General features: G+C 32.8%; 2 protein-coding genes across 2 annotated transcripts in view; both read left to right on the plus strand.

The window, feature by feature from the left end:
* Positions 1–12838, plus strand: part of LOC126885535 (uncharacterized) — a 70393-nt gene extending 57555 nt beyond the window's left edge. Inside the window, exon 3 of the mRNA XM_050652117.1 lies at positions 12669–12838. Within this exon, the coding sequence (XP_050508074.1) occupies positions 12669–12838 (170 nt within the window). The remainder of the gene's footprint in view (positions 1–12668) is intronic.
* A 3471-nt stretch (positions 12839–16309) lies between these two features.
* The window catches only part of LOC126885226 (uncharacterized), a 74821-nt gene continuing 69156 nt past the window's right edge, over positions 16310–21974 (plus strand). Inside the window, exon 1 of the mRNA XM_050651688.1 lies at positions 16310–16427. Coding sequence (XP_050507645.1) covers positions 16361–16427 — 67 coding nt within the window. The 5' untranslated portion in view covers positions 16310–16360. The remainder of the gene's footprint in view (positions 16428–21974) is intronic.

Genomic DNA, 21974 nt, shown 5'->3' on the forward strand with positions numbered 1-21974 from the left:
GACAGTTTGAACATTTAATTTAAGCGAAAGCAGTGTTTATTTGTCAAATAAATATTTTGTTTCTGTTTTATGACCGCAGAAAAATGTATTTTGAATGAAATAAATTACGCACATTCGTCTTTTTGTGTAAATTAATTTAATTTAAAAAAAATTTGGATACCCTGTATAAATAATTATGTTAATGCGTATATTACTGGAAAGAGAATTAAATCACCTTTATAATGAGCTGGTACACAACCCTTATTCTCATTTAAAAAATCATCGATTACGGCATCACGTCTAGACCGATGACGTCACTAGTATGATGGTATATCGTGGGCGTACTGGAAAAATCCACTAACTGACAAAAATAAAGTTTTGGGAAAAACGCATTTAAACATTGTTATACCTTATGGATTACCTCTTAAAAATCGGTTATACTGGCTGTTCAACTTTTGGTACCTGGATATGATTTTGAAGGATGTTAACCACAGGTGTTGTGCACATACATGTACATAAAAATATTTGGAAAAACATTATTTTGTTCATGAAAACTTAGAAAAATATGGAATTAGTTGTTTTTGTTTGTCACTGAATGTGCCGATTTAAGCACGGTGGATGACGAATTTGGAGATATAGGGTTTTTCCTGTTAACGTATTGATGTTTGTGGATTTAACGGTAGTAAAATGTCAAAATTGAAAAAAATGGAGTTAGTGGATTTTCCTAGTACGCCCACGATATATGCCAAAAAATCATAAATTTAAATCAAAAATCGACCTCTTTCGGTAATAATGTTGTTTATTTAGCTAATAATGAATTTATGCGTTATTTTATGGACTCACTGTATACGAGTAATTGTATCCGTACTTATAAATAAATAAAAATAAAAAATATTGAATAGTTGAAAATATTCAACGACATTTTTTAAAACTTTTGTTTTATTTGTTTCTTGGGTTAGGGTCAAAAAATCACATTCTTGTATACACGGTTTATTGCAGTTTCGACATTTCTATTCCTGTTTTTCAAGCAATAAATTGAAATATACAATACTTACCATAACATTAATTGCAATTAAAACTTAGGCACCATAATTTAATAAATGTCTTATAATTCAATAGATGCCTAAATCAATGAGGGTTTGTAGCGTTATAGGTTGGGGGCCAAACAGGGGCCTATTAGTTATTATGCGATACCATTTGGCATAATATATTGCAAATTCTAGGAGGAATTTCTACATATAATAATTTTTCCCGCAATATTAATGTATCTACACAATCACCTTTAATGTCGAGAAAACCAGCTCCTAAATACTGATTATTCGAATAACACAACTGAATATCTAGAACTAAATGGTATACTGCATCTAAATATAGTACCGAAACCTTTTCTGAATCCAAATCCAAATTGTTGTGCAGGCAAATAAGAGTTAGAATATAGATGAAATTCAAGTATGTGTTTGATTATGCGCTCAAATGTTTTACAAATACATGATAGTAAGGAAATAGGGCGGTAAGAGTCGGCATGTTTAGGATTTTTTTGATATTTGAGTATTGGGATTACTATAATTTGTTTCCATTTCTCAATAGTGCCGTTTTGGAACCAAATTTCATTAAATATCTCAAGTTTAATAAATAATTTTGCTTTGTGAGGTAAATACCAGATCATATCGTAAGTGACGTGGTCCAAACCAGGAGCCGAGTTGTTTGAGTTTTTTAATGCAAGCGTCAATTCATTTAAACTAATTGGATCGTCAAAGAGTGGATTGGGAGACCCGTTGTCGCCGGGTAAGATTATTGCATACGTAATCCGGTTGAAATTTTTTGGAGAAATGGTTCTTGCCATTCAAAATTGTCACATTTATTAGTAGATATTGGCACTCTTTTCATTTTTTTGGCTTGCTGCTAAAGCTCAGTTGCAGAGGTGTTTTCTACAATACTACATCCAGTAATTTTTAGCTTTAGATTTTAGAAACAATTTTGTATTTGCTATTTCCTTTTTCACAAGTAGAAAATTTTCTTCTCTACTATTATTTTTATACATACGTATCATTTCTTTCCTTCGACCGACTGCAATGTTGCATTCTTCGTCCCACCACGCTGGCGGCAAACGTTTATTTTTATTCGATACCTTTCAATAGAAATTCGTATTTTTCATAAGCATTGAGTAAATTAGGCATATTAGTGTAATATATGTCAAAAAAGAAATGATATTGTTGCCAACTGGCCTTTTTTGTATTCCATTAAGTTTTGGGATATATTTTATCATCCTGTGTTACCACAGATAAATTATGATAATGGGAAAATGATCGGAACCTAGTGTGTCTGACTTAACTGACCAGTCTATTTTATTCACGATATCTGCAGACTAGACTGTTAAATCTATTGCGGATTTGTAACCGAATCTAGAGATTTTTGTCGGTGAACCGTCACTGAGGAGAGCTAGAGGCGACTGATTTAAAGCATTAACAAAATTTGCGCCAGAAGTATTAACTTTGTATGACCCCCATAAATCATGATGGGCGTTTAAATCACCTCCAATGATAGATGTGCCATTAGTATTGTTTAAAAGATTGTTATAATTTTTGTTGATACTGTGATATCCGGTGGGCAGTAGAGATATATGAAAGAAATATTAGATTTGTTACATTTAACTACCCCTGTACATGCTTGTAAACTCTCTGCAATATTGCTTATAGTGGCTTTGTTAAAAATAAATTTATTGCTTATTAGTATTGCAACTCCGGTAGTGCCATTAGCTCGATGTTCACGGACAACCTAGAATCCCGAGAACTGATAATTCCAGTTTAGTTTAAACCTATGTCTCGCTAATCAAAGTTATATCCATTTTATACTCATACAAAACTTTCATTAAACTAAGTTTATTAGACACCGCTGAACGGGCATTCCATTGCATAATATTAAGTGTGTTAGTACTCGTCATCAAATATATCTTCGACTTGTTTCCCTGCAATATTTTTAATATATTTAATATCAATGTTTGAAAGGTCCTCGACGGAGTTAACTTCTTTAATCACCTTTTGAAATATAACAAAGAAATACTTTATGAATTCATCTCCAGAAAAATTTGGTACGGGTTGTTCTCTAGGAGAAATATTAATTGATTTGTCGGGACCAAAGCTAAAAGGCAACATGGGCTCGAATCTCGGATCCGCTTCGGGATAAGAAGCTTTACGTTTTTTCTTTGGACTTTTTCAGCTGACGGGTGTTCTCGTCTTTGTGAACTAAGCGGAGAAGTGGATGCAGAAGGATGTGAAGAAAATTGTTTTGATTGAAACTGAGATCTTACTCGAGGTTGTGGAAGGGAGGGAAATTATTTATCGATTGTATTAGACAACAACTGAAAATTATTTTGCAATTTGAGAGGGTTAGCATACGAAGTTTTATTAAGACGTCTTGCTTCAGAAAATGTTAAATTTATTTCAGTCATTTTCTTTTTAATCTCATATTGTTTCATATGGGTTGGGCAATCTCTTGAGATTGATTTGTGTGTGCAATTTTTGCAGTATATGCAACAACTATCTTGTGGGTCACGACAGGAATATATTTCCCCTTTTTCTTTACTGCAGTTTATGCAAAGTTTTGTTGAACTACGACATTGTTTGGCGACATGTCCATATTTCAAACATTGATAACACTGAGTTACCATATATATAAGCCTCTACCGGGCATAAAGCAAAATTATTATAAATGTGCTTTGGTAAAACATTGCCCTCGAATGTAACAGTCACCGTTTGTCTAGAAACGAAAATTGTCTCACCATTAGATATAATTTTGCGTTTAACTCTCTGAATTTTAGTAATAGCTGCATGAGATAAAATTTTTTTAAATATATATTGTTCGCCAAAGATGGTGCTCACGTGTTTAATAACGCCTTTCCTAGATATTAAGTTATTAGGTATATCCGCTTTTAGATTTTCTTTTTCAAGATTTTTATTATTAATTAAATTATTAGCATCTCTCATAGTTTTTAATTTGACTCTAATTGTAATTTTTCCTGTTCTATCTATTTTTAAAATATTTTGAATAGCAAGTTTTTTATGGAGGACATGTCCCACCGCCATTGGGTGAAGGTTTGAAATATTAAGGTCATTGTACTTTCAATGAAAACATAAACAAAGTTCGAGTAAATATGTGGTTTTTTGTAAATTAAAGACCTTACTTTTTTGCTGGAACGGTTGTTCAAGACCTGCTTTCCTTATCGCTGTTGTTTTTACCGCTGCTGTGTTAATCGGTGTTTTCAATGATTATAGAATCCTGTGTGCCGTCCTCTTTGTTCCCCCAGTATCGGGGGAGGATCGTCAGACGTTTTAAAAATTCACCTAAACTTATTCACTGGTATTTATTAAGCTGATTCGTAAAAATAACCGGTGGAGAAAAATATTTTAACACTACACTTTTAAAACAAGAGGCACTGTAAATCACGTGTGACCGCTCGACTCTCGCAAGTGTACTGTAAAGTTATTGATATCGTTAATTTTCATTGTATCGAATCAGGGCCGGCGATAACGGGCCTGAAAGGGATGCACTGCTGGCGGGCGCCCCTGTTTGGGGGGCGCCAGAATGAGCTTTTTTCTGCTGGTGTTATGCAAAATATTAAAATAGAAAAATTCATTTTTTAAATGTGGTTAAATTCCTCATAATACTTTAATATGTGTTTGTTATTTTGGCATATCACACTTGTAATAGATGTTAAATATACAATATTAAAATATACAAAAATATGCAATGCCACATAGAATTTGTACCATGTAGCTATAATATAATTTATTGGTCAAAGGTATCATAATTTCAACCAAACAACTTTGCTCTTTAATGAGAATGCTTTGTTTATTTTCTTCAAATTTCTTGCAAGTTGTTAGTTTTGTATCATCAGTTATGATGAGAGGAAATGAATGATTTCTAGTAAAATAAACAAGATTGTAATACATACTGTCTTGTCTTCTTGCTGCCTGTCTAAGTATTATGTACCTATTTACTAATAATAGGTGTTAAGTTAAAGTGTTCATCCCATAAAGACCATAATATTTTTTAAAATAAACCTTTTATATACAATTTAGTTTAGAGCTCTTTAGATTTAGTTTTATTTCATGTGATTATAATATAGAATAGTTTGTCAGTTGTACTCTGCAATTAAACAATCTAGCCCTAGCCCTGCATTCAATTAATATAAACATTTGTTAAGTACTCAGTACTATTATTAAATTCCGGTTTCACATTACTGCAGAAGCATAATCTTGAGGTTTTCAAGCTATTATTTTTATTTAGTTAAATAAAAATGGATTCAAAAAAAATATATGAGGCACAAATCTAAAAAGAAGAGCCAAAAAAGAAGAAATGACAAAAAAAAAAACAATCTAATTCTCTTTGCCAATTTCTTAAAAAAGTTAAAGTGAAGTTGTTTTGTCAGATGATGGGTCCAATAAAACTGTATCCGAACTTCTAACTTTATTTACCTAGGACATTTTCGGATAGCGGGATAGCGAAATCGGTGCCTCGCTGCTCGGAACTCACATTTTTTGGACGAAGTCCAAAATCAAGTCATTAATAGGGAGAAAAGCTCTTGTAGCTACCCCTAAAATCAGGAGGTTTAACCACATAAAGTAATACAGAGGATGTCCCATTACCCAGGACATCCAAGGTAACGTTCAGTACAAAGCCTCCTCATTTGTTATGTTATGTTGGTACCTACTGCGATGAGGAGGGGTGGTGGTATAGCTTGGGGATCAGATAGATACCACTCCAGGTTATGGGCGGTCAGATAGGTACCACTCCAGGTTAAGCAGTGTGACCGGTTTGATCTTCGGACATGAGGGTCCCGCTGTTCCATTAAACCACACATTGTCCCCGAGGCTAGGGTTGTATGAGTTCTTTGTGTATGTGTGTGTGTGTTTGGGGGGGGGGGGGGCGCCTGTGCTAGTTTTGCAGGCGGGCACCTTATACCCTAGCGCCGGCACTGTATCGAATACAGAGTGAGTCAAAACACAAGCACAGTAATTTCTCAGTAATTTTAAATAGAACACATTTTATTTCATGTATCTATCAAAAAGTACCATTCATCATCATCATCATCATTCTCTTTGCCTTATCCCTATGCGGGGTCGGCTTCCCTAATTGCATTTCTCCACCCACTTCTGTCTTGGGTCATATCAATGTTAATCCCCTTTACCAACATGTCCTGCCTTATCGCCTCCCCCCAGGTCTTCTTTGGTCTTCCTCTCCTACTCCTTCCAGGAATCTGCACTTCAGCTATTCTTCGTATTGGGTGATTAACGTCTCGACGTTGAACATGACCAAACCATCTTAACCTATGCTCTCTCATTTTGGCATCAATTGGTGCCACACCTAGACTTCCTCTAATATACTCATTTCTAATTTTATCCTTCTTTGTCACTCCACTCATCCATCTAAGCATTCTCATTTCCGCCACATGCATTCGTTGTTCCTCTTTCTTTTTCACTGCCCAACATTCAGTTCCGTACATCATAGCCGGTCTTATGGCTGTTTTATAGAATTTTCCCTTCAGCTTCATTGGAATTTTTCTGTCACACAACACACCACTCGCTTCTTTCCACTTCATCCATCCAGCCCTAATTCTACTGCATGCATCTCCATCTATTTCTCCATTACTCTGTAATAGCGATCCTAGGTACTTAAAACTATTGCTTTTCACAATCATTTCACCATCCAAAGATACCATTTTATTTGTAGTAGCTCCATCTTTAAATGAACATTCCAAATACTCTGTTTTTGTCCTACTAACTTTTAAACCTTTTTCCTCCAGAGCATGTCTCCACTGTTCCAGTTTTTGTTCTAAGTCTCTTTCACTATTTCCTACTAACACGACATCATCAGCATACATTAAGCACCATGGAATGTTACCCTGTAGTTTCGCTGTTATCTGGTCCAAAACTAATGAGAATAAATACGGACTAAGCACCGAGCCTTGGTGCAATCCTACTTTCACATGAAATTTATCAGTCTCTCCCACACCTGTCCTAACACTAGTCGTAACTCCCTCATACATATCCCTCACAATCTTTACATATTCACCAGGGACTCCTTTCGTATTGAGTGCCCACCACAGAATCTCTCGAGGAACTCTATCATATGCTTTCTCAAGATCAATGAATACCATATGAGCGCTTGTTTCTTTACTCCTGTATTTTTCCATCAACTGCCTTATAATGAAAATTGCATCTGTTGTTGATCTACCCTGCATAAAGCCAAATTGATTCTCGGATATTTCGGTCTCTTCACGTATCCGTCTGTCAATTACTCTTTCCCATATTTTCATGGTGTGGCTAAGCAGTTTTATAGCCCTGTAGTTTGTACATTGTTGTATATCTCCCTTGTTTTTGTAAACAGGTACCAGTATACTGCTTCTCCATTCGTCTGGCATTTGTCCGACTTCCATAATTCTATTAAATAGACCTGCTAGCCATCTTGTTCCTGTCTCTCCCAATGCTCTCCATACTTCCCCAGGAATATCATCTGGTCCTACCGCTTTTCCTTTCTTTATTTTTTGAAGCGCTTGAGCCACTTCCTCGTTGGTTATTTTGGTGACCATTGCTGCTACTGTCTCCGTTGACTCTACAGGCTGTCTGTCAAATTCTTCATTTAATAAGCTGTCAAAGTACTTTCTCCATCTCTTTTTGACTTCCCTTTCGTGAACTAGTATTTTATTATTTTCATCTCGGATACATCTAATCTGATTAAAATCTTTTGCTTTCTTTGCTCTCTGTTTGGCTATTTTATATATCTTCGTTTCGCCTTCCCTGGTATCAAGTTGATCGTATAGGTTTGAATACGCTTCTGCTTTGGCTTTTGCTACTGCTACTTTCGCTTCCTTTTTCGCCACCATATAGTTTTGAAGATCTGTGTCGGATCTGGTTTCTTGCCACTTTTTATATAATTTTCTCTTCTCTTTTATTTTTCCTTGTACTTCGTTTGACCACCACCAAGTCTCTTTATCCTCGAACTTTTTTCCTGACGTTTTCCCAAGTATTTCAATAGCAGTCTCTCTAATACTACTGGCCATTTTTCTCCAAATTGTCCTATCAAAAAGTACCATTATCATAATTTAATTTTTATTTAATATCCTCCTTGTCTAAATTTATTAGTTTTGAGATGTGCATTTTTCCTATTCAATAGCCAATAGTCAATACCCAATAGATATTCAAAAATATTTTAAAATGTGTCATTTTCTAGATACACATCGGTGTGTCTCAGTAATCAAGCAAAGAAATTGGTTAATTCATAAATTTTTATTGAACTTATTCCAATTAAAAGCACCACCCTGTATGTATGTTATAGTAACACTGTATGTCGGTTTTCATTGTTTTATTATAAGATGTTTTGTAAAAAAACTTACAAATTTATCATCACTTTCTAATGTAACTATAATTATTTACTTAAAATTCAAAAAACATCATTTTTTTAAATACCAAATAAAAAACTAAAATTAAATTCGTGTTAAAGTTTTGAAAAAACAGTGAAAGCTATCCTTATATAAAAACTGTCATTAAATATTTGGTACTTATGGTAAATTGTATACATTTTGGTTTATAAAAAAGTATCCTATTTAGATGTAGGTTATGATGACCAACTGATGTTATTTATTGCAGTTGATTATAAACAGAAATTTTTATTAGTGAATAGTTTTTAATTTAATTTAATTTAATTTGTTAATTATATTTTGACCAGTCTGACTTATGATAAAAGAATTAGTTTTTTCTGCTAGTTCTTTATTGCATTAGTGCAATACATTTTTTATTGCACCCATCTGTCACCCTACCACAGCGGTTTTTATATTTATGGCATACATAAACATTCAGAACAACATTGTTTCGACACTAAAATGCCAATAGTTACTATGATTGCTAATTATGAACAAAACGTAATAGTTGTTAAGGTGATACAGTAGCGATCAACAGGTAGCCAAAACGCGTTCCAAGATTACGGCTGTAATTTTGAATATTTTTTCGAGATATTTGGCACACTTATTCGTAATATAATAGAGAATGGCGGTACAGAGCCCAATTTGAAAAATATATTAATATGTGGAAATTACTCTGTAATTAAATACAATATTAAAAAACGAGCCTGTACCGCCATTAAGGAGAACAAAAAAATACACTTTCTTCAAACAAACTTTTTTATCCGATGCCTAGATTTTGTGTCATTTTGGAACTACTAATGAAATAAAAAATTTTAGTAGTTCCAAAATGACACAAAATCTAGGCATCGGATAAAAAAATTTATTTGAAGAAAATGTATTTTTTTGTTCTTCTTAATGGCGGTACAGGCTCGTTTTTTTAATATTGTATTTAATTACAGAGTAATTTCCACATATTAATATATTTTTCAAATTGGGCTCTGTACCGCCATTCTTTATTATATTACGAATACGTGTGCCAAATATCTCGAAAAAATATTCAAAATTACAGCCGTAATCTTGGAACGCGTTTTGGCTACCTGTTGATCGCTACTGTTTCCTCTTAAGGTACAAAGGGTATTATAAGGATAATAACGCTTGATGCCAATGGTGTATTTACCGAGGGCCTTCGACCCGAGGGATATACGTTGACCGAAAGCGTTATTATTATAATACCCGTGGTGCCTTCAACGTTTAATGTCCGAGTAAATTATTCTTTATATGCGAAAAATTTGAATGAATTTTAAATTAATTAGTTTTCAAATTAGTACATTTACCAGTAACAGTAGTAACGTAATTGTGGTAACCAAAGTTTTACTTAGGTTGTTATTTGTCAACTTGAAAGTATCTAAGTCGTTATTTAAATTTAATGCCCAAGGGCGTTATTTTTCAAAATAAAGCTTTGGGACAGTGGTTCCCAAGCTTTTATGTCTGGCGACCCAGCTTCTGATGTTTTTTCGTATTCGCGACCCATCCCTCACCCATGACGATACGCAATTCTGTACTCTGTACGCCACTCAGCTACTGTAAGATTTTGTACCTTTGCTGGTAATAATTGTTGTTCGACTTGTTGGTCAAGACCACCGATTTTGACCTTCCCAATTTATGAGTAAAAAATGTAAATTATGCACTTATTGTTACGCATTATTACGAAAGGAACCATATTGGTAGGTAATAGATGGGCAATTTAGTCTTGAAAACAAAACCGGAATAAATTATAATAAATTAATGGTGCAGTTTTGACGAAACTATTGTTGACATTTTTAAACAATATATTTTTAGTTGGCTTAGTTAATTCTCTTTAAAAAGAAGTGAATATTTTAAATATTGTATTTACATGGAATTGAACCACAATTGATTGATATCAGACGATTTAAAATTTGACAGTTGACATCGATATTGTAGGCAAATAAGACATTCTGAGATGTATCTCTGGTTGATATCAAATTCTTATTTCTGCGCCCATGTAGTTAATTATAGATGGTGTGTCTTTGTCAAAAGGGAAAGTGTGTCTATATCAAAAATAAGAGGGACAGATCTCAACACAGTTCGAACAAAGGTCGTGGAAGATCCTAGCCCCTATAAACGAGTGTCGTGATACGGAAGTCACACTGTAGATTTTTAGTCAAGTTTGTGCATAATGTTTTCCTTAAATTCCTCCATAAAAATATCTGATAGTAATGGGGATAATGAAGAGCCCATGGCTAACCCAAAATATAGTTTCCAAAACCATCGTCTAATTGAAAATATGTGTTGTCTGTGCAGAGTGCTACTAGCTCCATTATAGCTAATAAATTAACATTGTTAATTAACTCTTGCTATTTAACCTTCGGATGACCAAGCAGGGGAAATTGTGACCCCAGCGTATGTTTTTCTTTAATAAATTCAAAAGTATTTTCAATTTTTAACTCATTATTTTTTTATTTGACTTTAATATCATTCTAGATATCCTCATATTTTGAAATAAAAAAAATTCCCTATATTTTACGAATAAAAAATATATTCTGAAGTTGATGTTTAGTAAAGTAGCGTCTATTATGTGTAATTCCAAGTAGTTTTACGCTAATGACGTCGACTTTGCAAAGTAACAAGACACTTACTCAACATACACACTACACATGACACTAGTACTCATGTTGTAACTGGCTGAATGACATAAAGTCCGTGCCATAAAAAAAATTAAAAAAAAAACAAAAAAAAGCTCCATTTTTTTGTTAATTGTCATTTTTGACATTTTTGACCTGGGATCATTTTTCCCCCCTTGGTAGTCCGTGTAACAAAAAAAGGTTGGTCATCGGAAGGTTAAAGAGCCTCCACGTATACACCAAATCACAGAGCCTCCATTATACAATCTCGTCTCTTTTATGTTGCGCTGCGCATACCGTTCACTTGGTCGAAAAATAACTCTTAAGGTGTCGACCAGAATTATTTTGCCAGAATTGTTTTGCCAGAATTGTGTGCCTTTCCGTTTTTAAAGTTTTTTTTACTGGTTTTTTTATTGTTAATTTCGTTTTGTTTCAGTTAAAACAAGTCATGTTAAAGAACACAACCGTGTATTTTTTTGTTTCTAGAGATATCAGGGTCATTCAAAAAACAAAATGTTCATAAAACATAAGACTACTACTTATCCCCTGTGCTCCCTACAGAGTGTCTTAAACTTAACATAAGAAAAATATTTTTTTCGTCCACCCGGTAGAATTGCAAAAAAGAACGTTTAAGTAAACCTTTGCCCAACTGTGTAAATACCAAAGAAAAATCTAAAATAATAAAAAAAATAGCGGAATCCGTTAGTCTGTTCAGGAAAAATTCAACTATAAAAATGAGCATAATTTTAGGTGATGCATAACTTTTGAAACTATGTATGTGTATTATTACCAGGTCACTATAATCTTACTTAACCATTTGTGGTGGATTTTATAAATGTTCAAAATATCTCGATAAAAACTGGCTTAACGAAAAAGTAATACCAAGCAAAAAGTTTTAAAAACATTGTGTTTAACTAATGGTACCACAATATTAATTTAATTGGAACGTAAACAAATATTTGGAGAGTTTAGAGGAACGAAATCCCCAAAATTTTTTATGGGGTGTAGATGCCACGTAGCCAGTAAGAATGCCACGTGTTCATTTTCAATGAAAAATCTCTAATAGTTTTCGATATATTGGAAAAAATCGATTTTCATTTTGTAACTCCAAAGAGCTGTAAATTTTTTATGTAGATATTTGTACTAAGGTAATAGACCTGGATACCGCGTACCAAAAAAACGTTGATTAACCCTCGCCTAATGCATACAACCGCCTTGAGGCGGATTTTGATCAAAGTCATATTGGTATCAACGGGCGAAATTCTGGTTGCATACCTACTTCAAACTGTTTCGTGGATGTCCGTAGATTCATATCGGTCACAGAGCAGCTGAGGCGGTTAGTTATATGGGAACAATTTTAGTAGTATTGGGTGAAAAAATTATTTGGCCCCAATACACATTTTTAGTAAAATAAGTACTTGTTTGTGGAACGCTAAGTGAAGCAGAAAAAATTAAAGGTGAGTAGCTAAATACCTCTATTACACATTTTTCATCTGATTTGAGTTAAATCAATTTCGATATTTTTATTATGTTCCATTTTCCATACTCCGCCTGTAGGCGGACTTGTGCATTCTGGCGTAGTAAAAATTTAGTTTATGGGGTATTACTGAAGCGTTGTGAGATGTGGTACAGTACATTTTCCTTTTCAGCTATGGTACAACGGAGTTTCAGACTGTCTGGAATGACTGATGCAGAAATCTGGGAGATGTTGGACGATATACCTGCTGCAGAAGCTGAAGCAACAGATGTTGAGAGTGACTATGATTCTGATCGACTTATGTTGGCGTGCAACCATTTGCATCCGAAAATGATAGCGTAAAGTCCCAAAAAATTAGACGTTGGTACAGAAAAAAATAGTTCACGATGAAATCGATTGCCCACAGATCATCAAAGTATATGATCGGCATAGGGAGGTGTTAATTTTATGGATGGACTATTAGGCCGGTATCGCATTCATATGAAGACAAGAAAATGGAGTAATCGTATTTCTTACCACCTCATAGATGTGGCGGTGATCAACACTTACCTACTGTATCATTGGATTCATGCACAAAAAGAAAAAATTGAGTTGCCAGTGTTCAGAACACAAGTAGCTGAATCGCTCTGCTGTGGCATGGCTCCAGTCAAACGACCCGTTGGCCAACCTTCTAGTTGTTCACCTAAAAAACTACACTGCAAGAGCACCAAAGAGAGCATATCTTCCGCCGGAGGACATCCGTTACGATCAAATAGGCCACTGGTGTGTATTTAGAGATCATACTGGTAAAAAACAGAGTGCAAATTTCCAAAATGCACATCCGAAACCCAAGCATATTGTATAAAACGCAATTTATCTGTATGTAGTTCAACCACAAAAACATGTTTTTACGATTTTCATAATAAACAATAATTTCAGTATGTTTTTTTGCTTAGTTTGATAATTAAAAAAAATTAAATGCAGTTATCTTATTGCATGGTTACTGCACAAGTCCGCCACAAGGCGGATGTCTGGTTTTTCCTTTCAAAGGAACACCTGGCAGTAATATCAATTTTTGCCTCAGAACATTTGTGATCGTAACTGCAAAATCTAACTTTCCTGAATTTTTCAGCTCGAACAAAAATTGATGCATTAGAGGGTTAATAGCAAGCTGACAATTTGTTAATAGATTAACGATGTCCAGTCGGACAAACTTTGATGTATGGGAATACTGGAACATGGAAATTTTAATTATGAAACCTGATGTTAATTGTGGAACGTGTCATCCTGACAAGTTTATGATTCTGAAAACTAGCAGGTTGTTCTTAAATTTATTCAATAGCAAGCTTTATACAGGGTGTTTCATTGGGAAACGGAAATACTTTAATGGTGAATAGAGGTCACCGAGCCGGTTCTAGATATAGTACATTTTTTGCCCTACCGACTTTTATAACCGGGTTACAGGGTGTTCTATCGATTTTGCCCATTTATTTCCTAAGCCATAACTTAAGAACCACCCTGTGTATTTTTTTGATATTTGGTACACATATGTCTCATTCAAAACCCAAACGATCGACATACTAACCATAATAAAAATCCAGGTCTGGATTAACAAAAAATTATAAAGTAATTGTGACCTTAAAACAACACCCTGTATCTTGAAATTTTGAAAATCTGTTTGCATATTTGAAAAGAGCACAAATAAGTAAGTTTAATGGTTCGCTTCAATTTTTCGGCCAGACAATTTTATGACTTTCATTTTGAAATTAAATTGAATTTTTTAAGAACTTTGACATTAAAAAGCAGATATTATTAATTTTTAGTTATAAATAATTAAAGTTAATGAATAAATACTCATTTTAAAAATAATCAATACTTATTTACCACATTGGAACGACCCAACTACTAATGACAAGAAAAATCCAGGTCCGGATTAAGAAAAAAATATAAAGTAATTGTGACCTTGAAACAACACCCTGTATATTGAAATTTTGAAAATTTGTTTGTGTATTTTAAAAGAGCATAAAAAACTGCGTTAAAAGGTGCATGTCAAATTTTTGCGCAGATAATTTAATTACGGCAATTTTGAAATCATATTGATTAATTCTATCAAGGTCACAAGAAGCTACCAGCAAAATGAAGAACAATCCCAATGTACTTAGAAAATCGATTCGAAATATTTTAAAACGAGCAAGGAAATGCATCGAACAAAATGGAGGACATTTTGAGCAACTGTTATAGTTCAAATATTGTTAATTTATGTTAAATTGTTGAATTGTAACGAATTTTTGTTTTATTAGATATAGCAGCTTTTTTAATTCTTTACTAAATCATTAAAATATCCCAATTCTCGCAATTCTAATTTTTAATGATGTGCATATAGCTACAAATCCAGAGAATATAATGAAGCCAGCGTAGTAAATAAGTATTAAGTATTTTTAAAATAAGTATTGATTCATTAACATTAAAATTATTATTAAAAGTTAACAATACCTGGTATTTAATCTCAGAATTCTTTAAAATTTCAATATAATTTCAAATTGATGTAATTAAATCAAGGGCGAAAAGATTAAAATAAGCCTCTAATCACAGTTTTTCATGCTCCTTTAAAATGCGCAGACAAATTTTTAAAATTTCAATATACAGGGTGTTGGTTCAAGGTCACAATTACTTTGTATTTTTTTCTTAATCCGGACCTGGCTTTTTCTTGTCATTAGTAATTGGGTCATTCCAATGTGGTAAATAAGTATTGATTGTTTTTAAAATGAGTATTTATTCATTAACTTTAATAATTTATAACTAAAAGTTAATAATATTTGCTTTTTAATGTCAAAGTTCTTAAAAAATTCAATATAATTTCAAAATGAAAGTCATAAAATTGTCTGGCCGAAAAATTGAAGCGAACCAATAAACTTACTTTTTTGTGCTCTTTTCAAATATGCAAACAGATTTTCAAAATTTCAATATACAGGGTGTTGTTTTAAGGTCAAAATTACTTTATAATTTTTTGTTAATCCGGATCTGGATTTTTCTTATCGTTAGTATGTCGGTCGTTTGGGTTTTGAATGAGACATATGTGTATCAAATATCAAAAAAATATACAGGGAGGTTCTAAAGTTATGGCTTAGGAAAGAAATGGGCAAAATCGACCTAAAACACCCTGTAACTCAGTTATAAAAGTCGGTAGGGCAAAAAATTAGTATAACTAGAACCGGCTCGGTGACCTCTATTCACGATTAAAGTATTTCCGTTTCCCAATGAAACACCCTGTATATAATATATGAAAAAAATTTTTGTCCGACAAATATATTGGGCGTTTTATTAAGTCCAACACATAAAATACTTGAAATGACAGGAATTATGTTGGTGATAAATAGCATTCTAGTTTTTGTATGAGAGTTTAATGAAAGGCTAACAAATCAATTGGAAGTTCTGTCCGAGAAAATACATGGGACGTTTTCATAGTCTGACGTTCGAAACCTGTAACCTGTTCCACAATTAAAACTTCCCCTGTTCCAGTGTTCCCCTTCATTAAAAGTTGTCCGACTAGAGACACCTTTAAGCTAGTAACAAATTTTCAGCTTGCTATTAATCAATTTTTTTTTGGTACGCGGGATCCAGTCCTGGTAAGTTAGATTCAATCGAATATTTTTGGTCCCAGAATATGTGATTTAATTTATGACCGGCATTTTTGTTACACCTTGTAAAAGTTTGTCAGTTTGATTCTCTTTAATTAAATATCCTCTAACAATTACACGAAGTTCCGCCACTGGTCACTGTAAAGGAAACGCAACCGCAAATAACCCGTTTATCAAAATTTTAAAATATATTTTTTAATGGCCAACCAATTATTACCGGTGTATTTAGTATAAATTATTAGCTTCTATGGTTACTAAAGTGCTGCTTATTAGTATCGCATGCTTTGGGTTCGCTGTAGCGAATACCACAAAAGGTAGGTACCTATACTTATTGATCTATCACAAATTATTACAAAGTTAGGTAAAGTAAAATGATTTATTTTATCTTTTTATTTTTTTTTTGTTTTTACTGGCCTAGATATATTAATCATTCAGCCTCTTCTCTCCTTCTTCTTTAAGTACCGTGCCCAAATTTTTAGGCGTGGGTAGCTTCCATAACAATTTGCCGATATCGTTCTCGATCGTGTGCGGCATGTAACAATTGATCTGCTGATAAGCCAGTCCATTGACGAAGGTTTCGGAGCCATGAATATTTTTTTCGACCAATTCCTCTTTTTCCGTCGATCTTTCCATTGAGTATTAACTGCAGCATCCTGTATCTGCTACCTCTCATTATATGCCCCAGATATTCAAGTTTTCTCTTTTTTATCATCTTCATTAAGTCACCTTCGCCTTGACCTACTCTGTTTAAGACTTCTCTGTTTGAAATGCGTTGAACCCAAGATATTATGAGCATACTACGATACGACCACATCTCAAAGGCTTCTAATTTGTTCATCATGTTAACCTTCATGATCCAGGTTTCACATCCATATAATAATACAGGATACACATAACATTTTAGGAACTTGATTCTTAGTTGTAAATTCAGCTGAGAGTTGCTCAGAATAGATCTAACCGGATTTAGTGTCTCGTTTATCCAACATCCTAGGTATTTAAAATGGTTAACTTTTGTTATTGATTCATCACTGACAATTAGTTGCATAGGGCCGACGCCTTGTTTACTAACCACAAGTAACTTTGTCTTTGTTGCATTTATGTTAAATCCGTTATTGGAGCATTTTCTAGTGACTCGATCAATAAGGAATTGAAGATCTTCGATATTTTCAGCCATGATCGCGGTGTCGTCTGCATATCTGATGTTGTTAATAGTTTCTCCCCCGATTCGAACTCCACATTGTCCTTCCAAGGCTTCATTAAAAATTATTTCTGAGTATACGTTAAACAAAGTTGGGGATAACACACAACCCTGTCTAACACCTCTTTGAATGCAAATTTTGTCTGTTTCTTTGCCGTCTACCAGAATAGAAGCTTCTTGATTCCAATATAGATGTTGTAAAAGTCTCAGATCTTTATCATCTATTCCAATCATTTCTAGATATTCAAACAACCTATCATGTTGAACTCTATCAAACGCCTTCTCAAAATCTATAAAGCAGACGTAAATTGGTTTCTGTACTTCCCATGATCGTTGAAGTAATGTTAACATTGAGAATAAAGCTTCCCTTGTTCCCAATCCTTCTCTGAAACCGAATTGTTTGTTTCCCATTGTCTCTTCACATTTCTGCTTGATTCTATTAAGAATTATCTTAAGAAGTAGCTTGAGAGAGTGGCTCATGAGACTAATTAGTCTAAAGTCTTTACATGATTATGTATTAGGTTTTTTTGGGAGTGGAATAAATGTAGACTCCAACCATATCCGTGGCATCATTCCAGTCTCGTATATATGGTTATAAATGTTTGTTAATTGTGAGACATTATCGTCATCCAGAAGTTTGAGCCAGTCTGATGGTATTTGATCAGGGCCTGGAGATTTCCCATTTTTGCTCTGTTTGATGGCTTTCTCTACTTCCGCTTTTAAAATACTAGGACCAGTATTCGTATACTTTGTGGTGTTAAGTGGTGGCCTCGTATCCAGGAAGAGCTCTTTTATATAGTTAGTCCATTCTTCCTTTTTTTCATCCAAGTCGAGAATTATGTTACCTTTGGAGTTTGTCATAAAGTGAGGAGTTCTTTTTCTCTGAGTGTAGGTAATTTCTTTAAGCTTTTTATGTATATTAAACTCGTCATGTTTTCTTTGTAGTTCTTCCATTTCACGACATCTTTGTTCCATCCAGTCCTCTTTTGCTCGCTTATATCATTCAGCCAGTCGTAATTAAATAATAGTGTAATGTGTACAGTGGAACCCCGATAAGTCGGCCCCCGATAACCCGGATGTCCAGCTAACCCGGACCGATTTTCATCACAAAAAACACACATTTTTTCATTTTGACTGAGTTTTTTACCAAGAAATAAATAATAATGTATACAACTGTACGAAATTAAGATGTACTGTGCATATTATGTATTTCAATTATAATGCATGTTGTTGCAATTTTAATGTGTATTTGTTTATTATTTATATGTATTTTACTACTTTTTTCATATTCTCCGGCTAACCCGGATTTTCGATAACCCGGATCGGCCGCGGTCCCGATTAATCCGACTTGTCGAGGTTCCACTGTACTATGTGTGTTGAGTAAATGTCTTGTTACTTAGTAAAGTCGACTTCATTGTCTTTACAAAGAGACGGATATTGTATCCGAACCTCTGCGGTCTCTCAGGTGAAAGTAAAATGGTTGATTGGTACGTTTTATATTATATTTATAAAACTATATTCTAATATATACACATATATCCTTCTAACGAAAAAAATTTTTTTTTCTCAAATTACAGATACTTTAAATTATTTTCATTTATAATTCTTTTATTGTTAATTTTACGAAGAAAACTTATTCTCCATAAAAAGTCCTTCATGGTCTAAAATCTAAGATGCAACCTACATAATATAGAAAATTGTATCATTTTTGTACGAGGTATGTCAAAAAAGACGAATTTCGCTGAAGAGTAAAGTACCTTTACAATTAATAATATTTCAATTCAAATGATATAATTGCACATTAAAACATAGTTTTTAATTCTAAACAACTTTTCGTAATAGCAATTTTCCATATAATGAATCGAAATACGTAAATAAACAAAGTTTTCGTTGTGATGATGTTTTCAACTTCATTTTCAACTTGTTTATTATACGTTCTGGCCGTCCAAGATATGTTCAGATTAGCACAGGTAACCAATATTATGTTTTTAGCTTAGGCATAAATATACAGGGTGAGTCATGAGGAACTGTACATACTCCTACCTCGTATAGAGGCCCCTATGGGGAATAACAAATGACCATTAAAAAGTGTCTGCTCCCATTGTTTAATAATATACAGGGCGAGTTTCGCATTTTGACAGAAATTTGTATTCGTTATAATTTTTGAACGGTCAGATCGATGTGTCTCCTATTTTGATCAATCGTTACACTATTGCCACCTAATCAACTGATTTATTCAAACTAGAAAAAATCAGGTTCGGCTTTAAAAAAATTAGTTCGTTTGGGTCTTAGAAAAAAGTTCACCCTGTATAAGCTTTTTGAAAACTCTAATATGAATTTTACAAATTAGACAAATAGGCAATTAAAATAACATATTTATTTTTTTCCGCACACGATTGCTTAATTTTTTATAAAAAAATCAAATTTGATTATGAATTAAAAGTTGGGTAAAGTGAACCATAGATTTAACAAAATTAACTTTTATTACCAAAATTAATTTTTTTTAACAAATATTTAATTTATGTTACCACCAATCAACTGATTTATTTAAACAAGAAAAAAATCAGGCCCGGATTTAAAAAATAAGTTCGTTTTGGTCTTAGAAAAAATTTCACCCTGTATACGCTTTTTGAAAACTCTAATATGATTTTTACAAATTAGACAAAGAGGCAATTAAAATGGCATATTTATTTTTTTCCCCACACGATTACTTAATTTAAAAAAAAATCCAATTTGACTATGAATAATTAAAAGTTTGGTAAAATGAACCATAGATTAAAAAAAAAATAACTTTTATTACAAAAATGAATTTTTTTTGAACAAATATTTAATTTATCTTATCACCCAATTAACTGATTTATTCAAACTAGAAAAAAATCAGGCCCGGATTTAAAAAATTAGTTTGTTTGGGTCTTAGAAAAAATTTCACCTTGTATACGTTTTTTGAAAACTCTAATATGAATTTTACAAATAAGACAAGCAGGCAATTAAAACGGCATATTTATTTTTTCCTCACACGACTACTTATTTTTTTATTAAAAAATCAAATTTGGCTATGCAGAAAAAGTTTGGCAAAGTTTTTGCATAAATTTAAAAAAATTAACTTTTTTTACAAAAATTAATTTACAAAAACAACGTTTTTCTTAAAATTAAAAGTTTTACCATTTTTTTTTTCTATAACACGTCTAGATCTAAAACTTCCCATAACACTTCTTTTGGACTCTATAGTTTAACATAGACGTGATCAAATTAATAAATTTTAAATTTTTCCACCTAATTTTTGCGATTTACAAGTTTGCAACTTTTACAAGAAGAAGACTGAAAGTATACAACAACTTTCATAGTCTTCACAATGGTAAGAGGTATGTGCTGTAAATATTTCAGAAAAAAAAATATTAAAATGGAACAGAGTTGTAGCGAGTTAAACAGTGAGTTCATTTTTTTTTCATTTTTAGGTTAAAATTCCGATTTTGACAAATTTGATTTTTTAATAAAAAATTAAGTAATCGTGCGGGGAAAAAAATAAATATGCCACTTTAATTGCCTATTTGTCTTATTTGTAAAATTCATATTAGAGTTTTCAAAAAGCGTATACATAGTGAAATTTTTTCTAAGACCAAAACGAACTAATTTTTTAAATCCGGACCTGATTTTTTTCTAGTTTGAATAAATCAGTTGTTTGGATGGTAACATAAATTACTTATTTGTGCAAAAAAAATTAATTTTTGTAATAAAAGTTATTTTTTTTAATCTATGGTTCACTTTACCAAACTTTTAATTCATAGTGAAATTTGATTTTTTTATAAAAAATTAAGTAATCGTGTGCGGAAAAAATAAATACGCCATTTTAATTGCCTATTTGTCTAATTTGTAAAATTCATATTAGAGTTTTCAAAAAGCGAATACAGGGTGAAATTTTTTCTAAGACCAAAACGAACTAATTTTTTTAAAGCCGGATCTGATTTTTTCTTGTTTGAATAAATTAGTTGATTAGGTGGTAATAGTGTAACGATTGGCCAAAATAAGAGACACATCGACCTGACCGTTCAAACATTATGACGAATACAAATTTCTGTCAAAATGCGAAACTCGCCCTGTATATTATTAAACAATGGGAGCAGACACTTTTTAATGGTCATTTGTTATTCCCCATAGGAGCCTCTATACGAGGTAGGAGTATGTACAGTTCCTCATGACTCACCCTGCATACTTCTTTGAATTCTGTTATCCTAGATCGCCATAATTAGCCTTCTTCTGGTTATGAACCTTATTATTAGTCCAGGGCGCATCTGTTTTGAGATGGACGTTGAGAGGTGACTCAAATTTTTTTGCAGAAATTGCTTGAAAATAAATCAAATAATAATATTTGAGTTATCCTCCCTCTCAAAAAGGTCCGGAACATTGTTTAAATAATGAAAATGGCAAAAAATGAAGGAAAAATTCGATTTTATTCTTCGTTTTTTGATTATAACTTTAAAAGTATTCATTTCCGAGAAAAGTTTACTAACATAAAAGTTGCGTAATTAAATTTTCTACAATATAGAATTGGTTAAAAATTTAAAAAATAGTCACCCTAGTTGCAAAATTCCAATAATTGCGAAAAAAATATACAAAATCAAGTATTGGCATTTTACGTGTTTCAACCATTTGTGCTACAATTAGG

Source organism: Diabrotica virgifera, chromosome 5 (assembly GCF_917563875.1).
Source record: "Diabrotica virgifera virgifera chromosome 5, PGI_DIABVI_V3a".
NCBI classification, from domain to species: Eukaryota; Metazoa; Arthropoda; class Insecta; order Coleoptera; family Chrysomelidae; genus Diabrotica; species Diabrotica virgifera.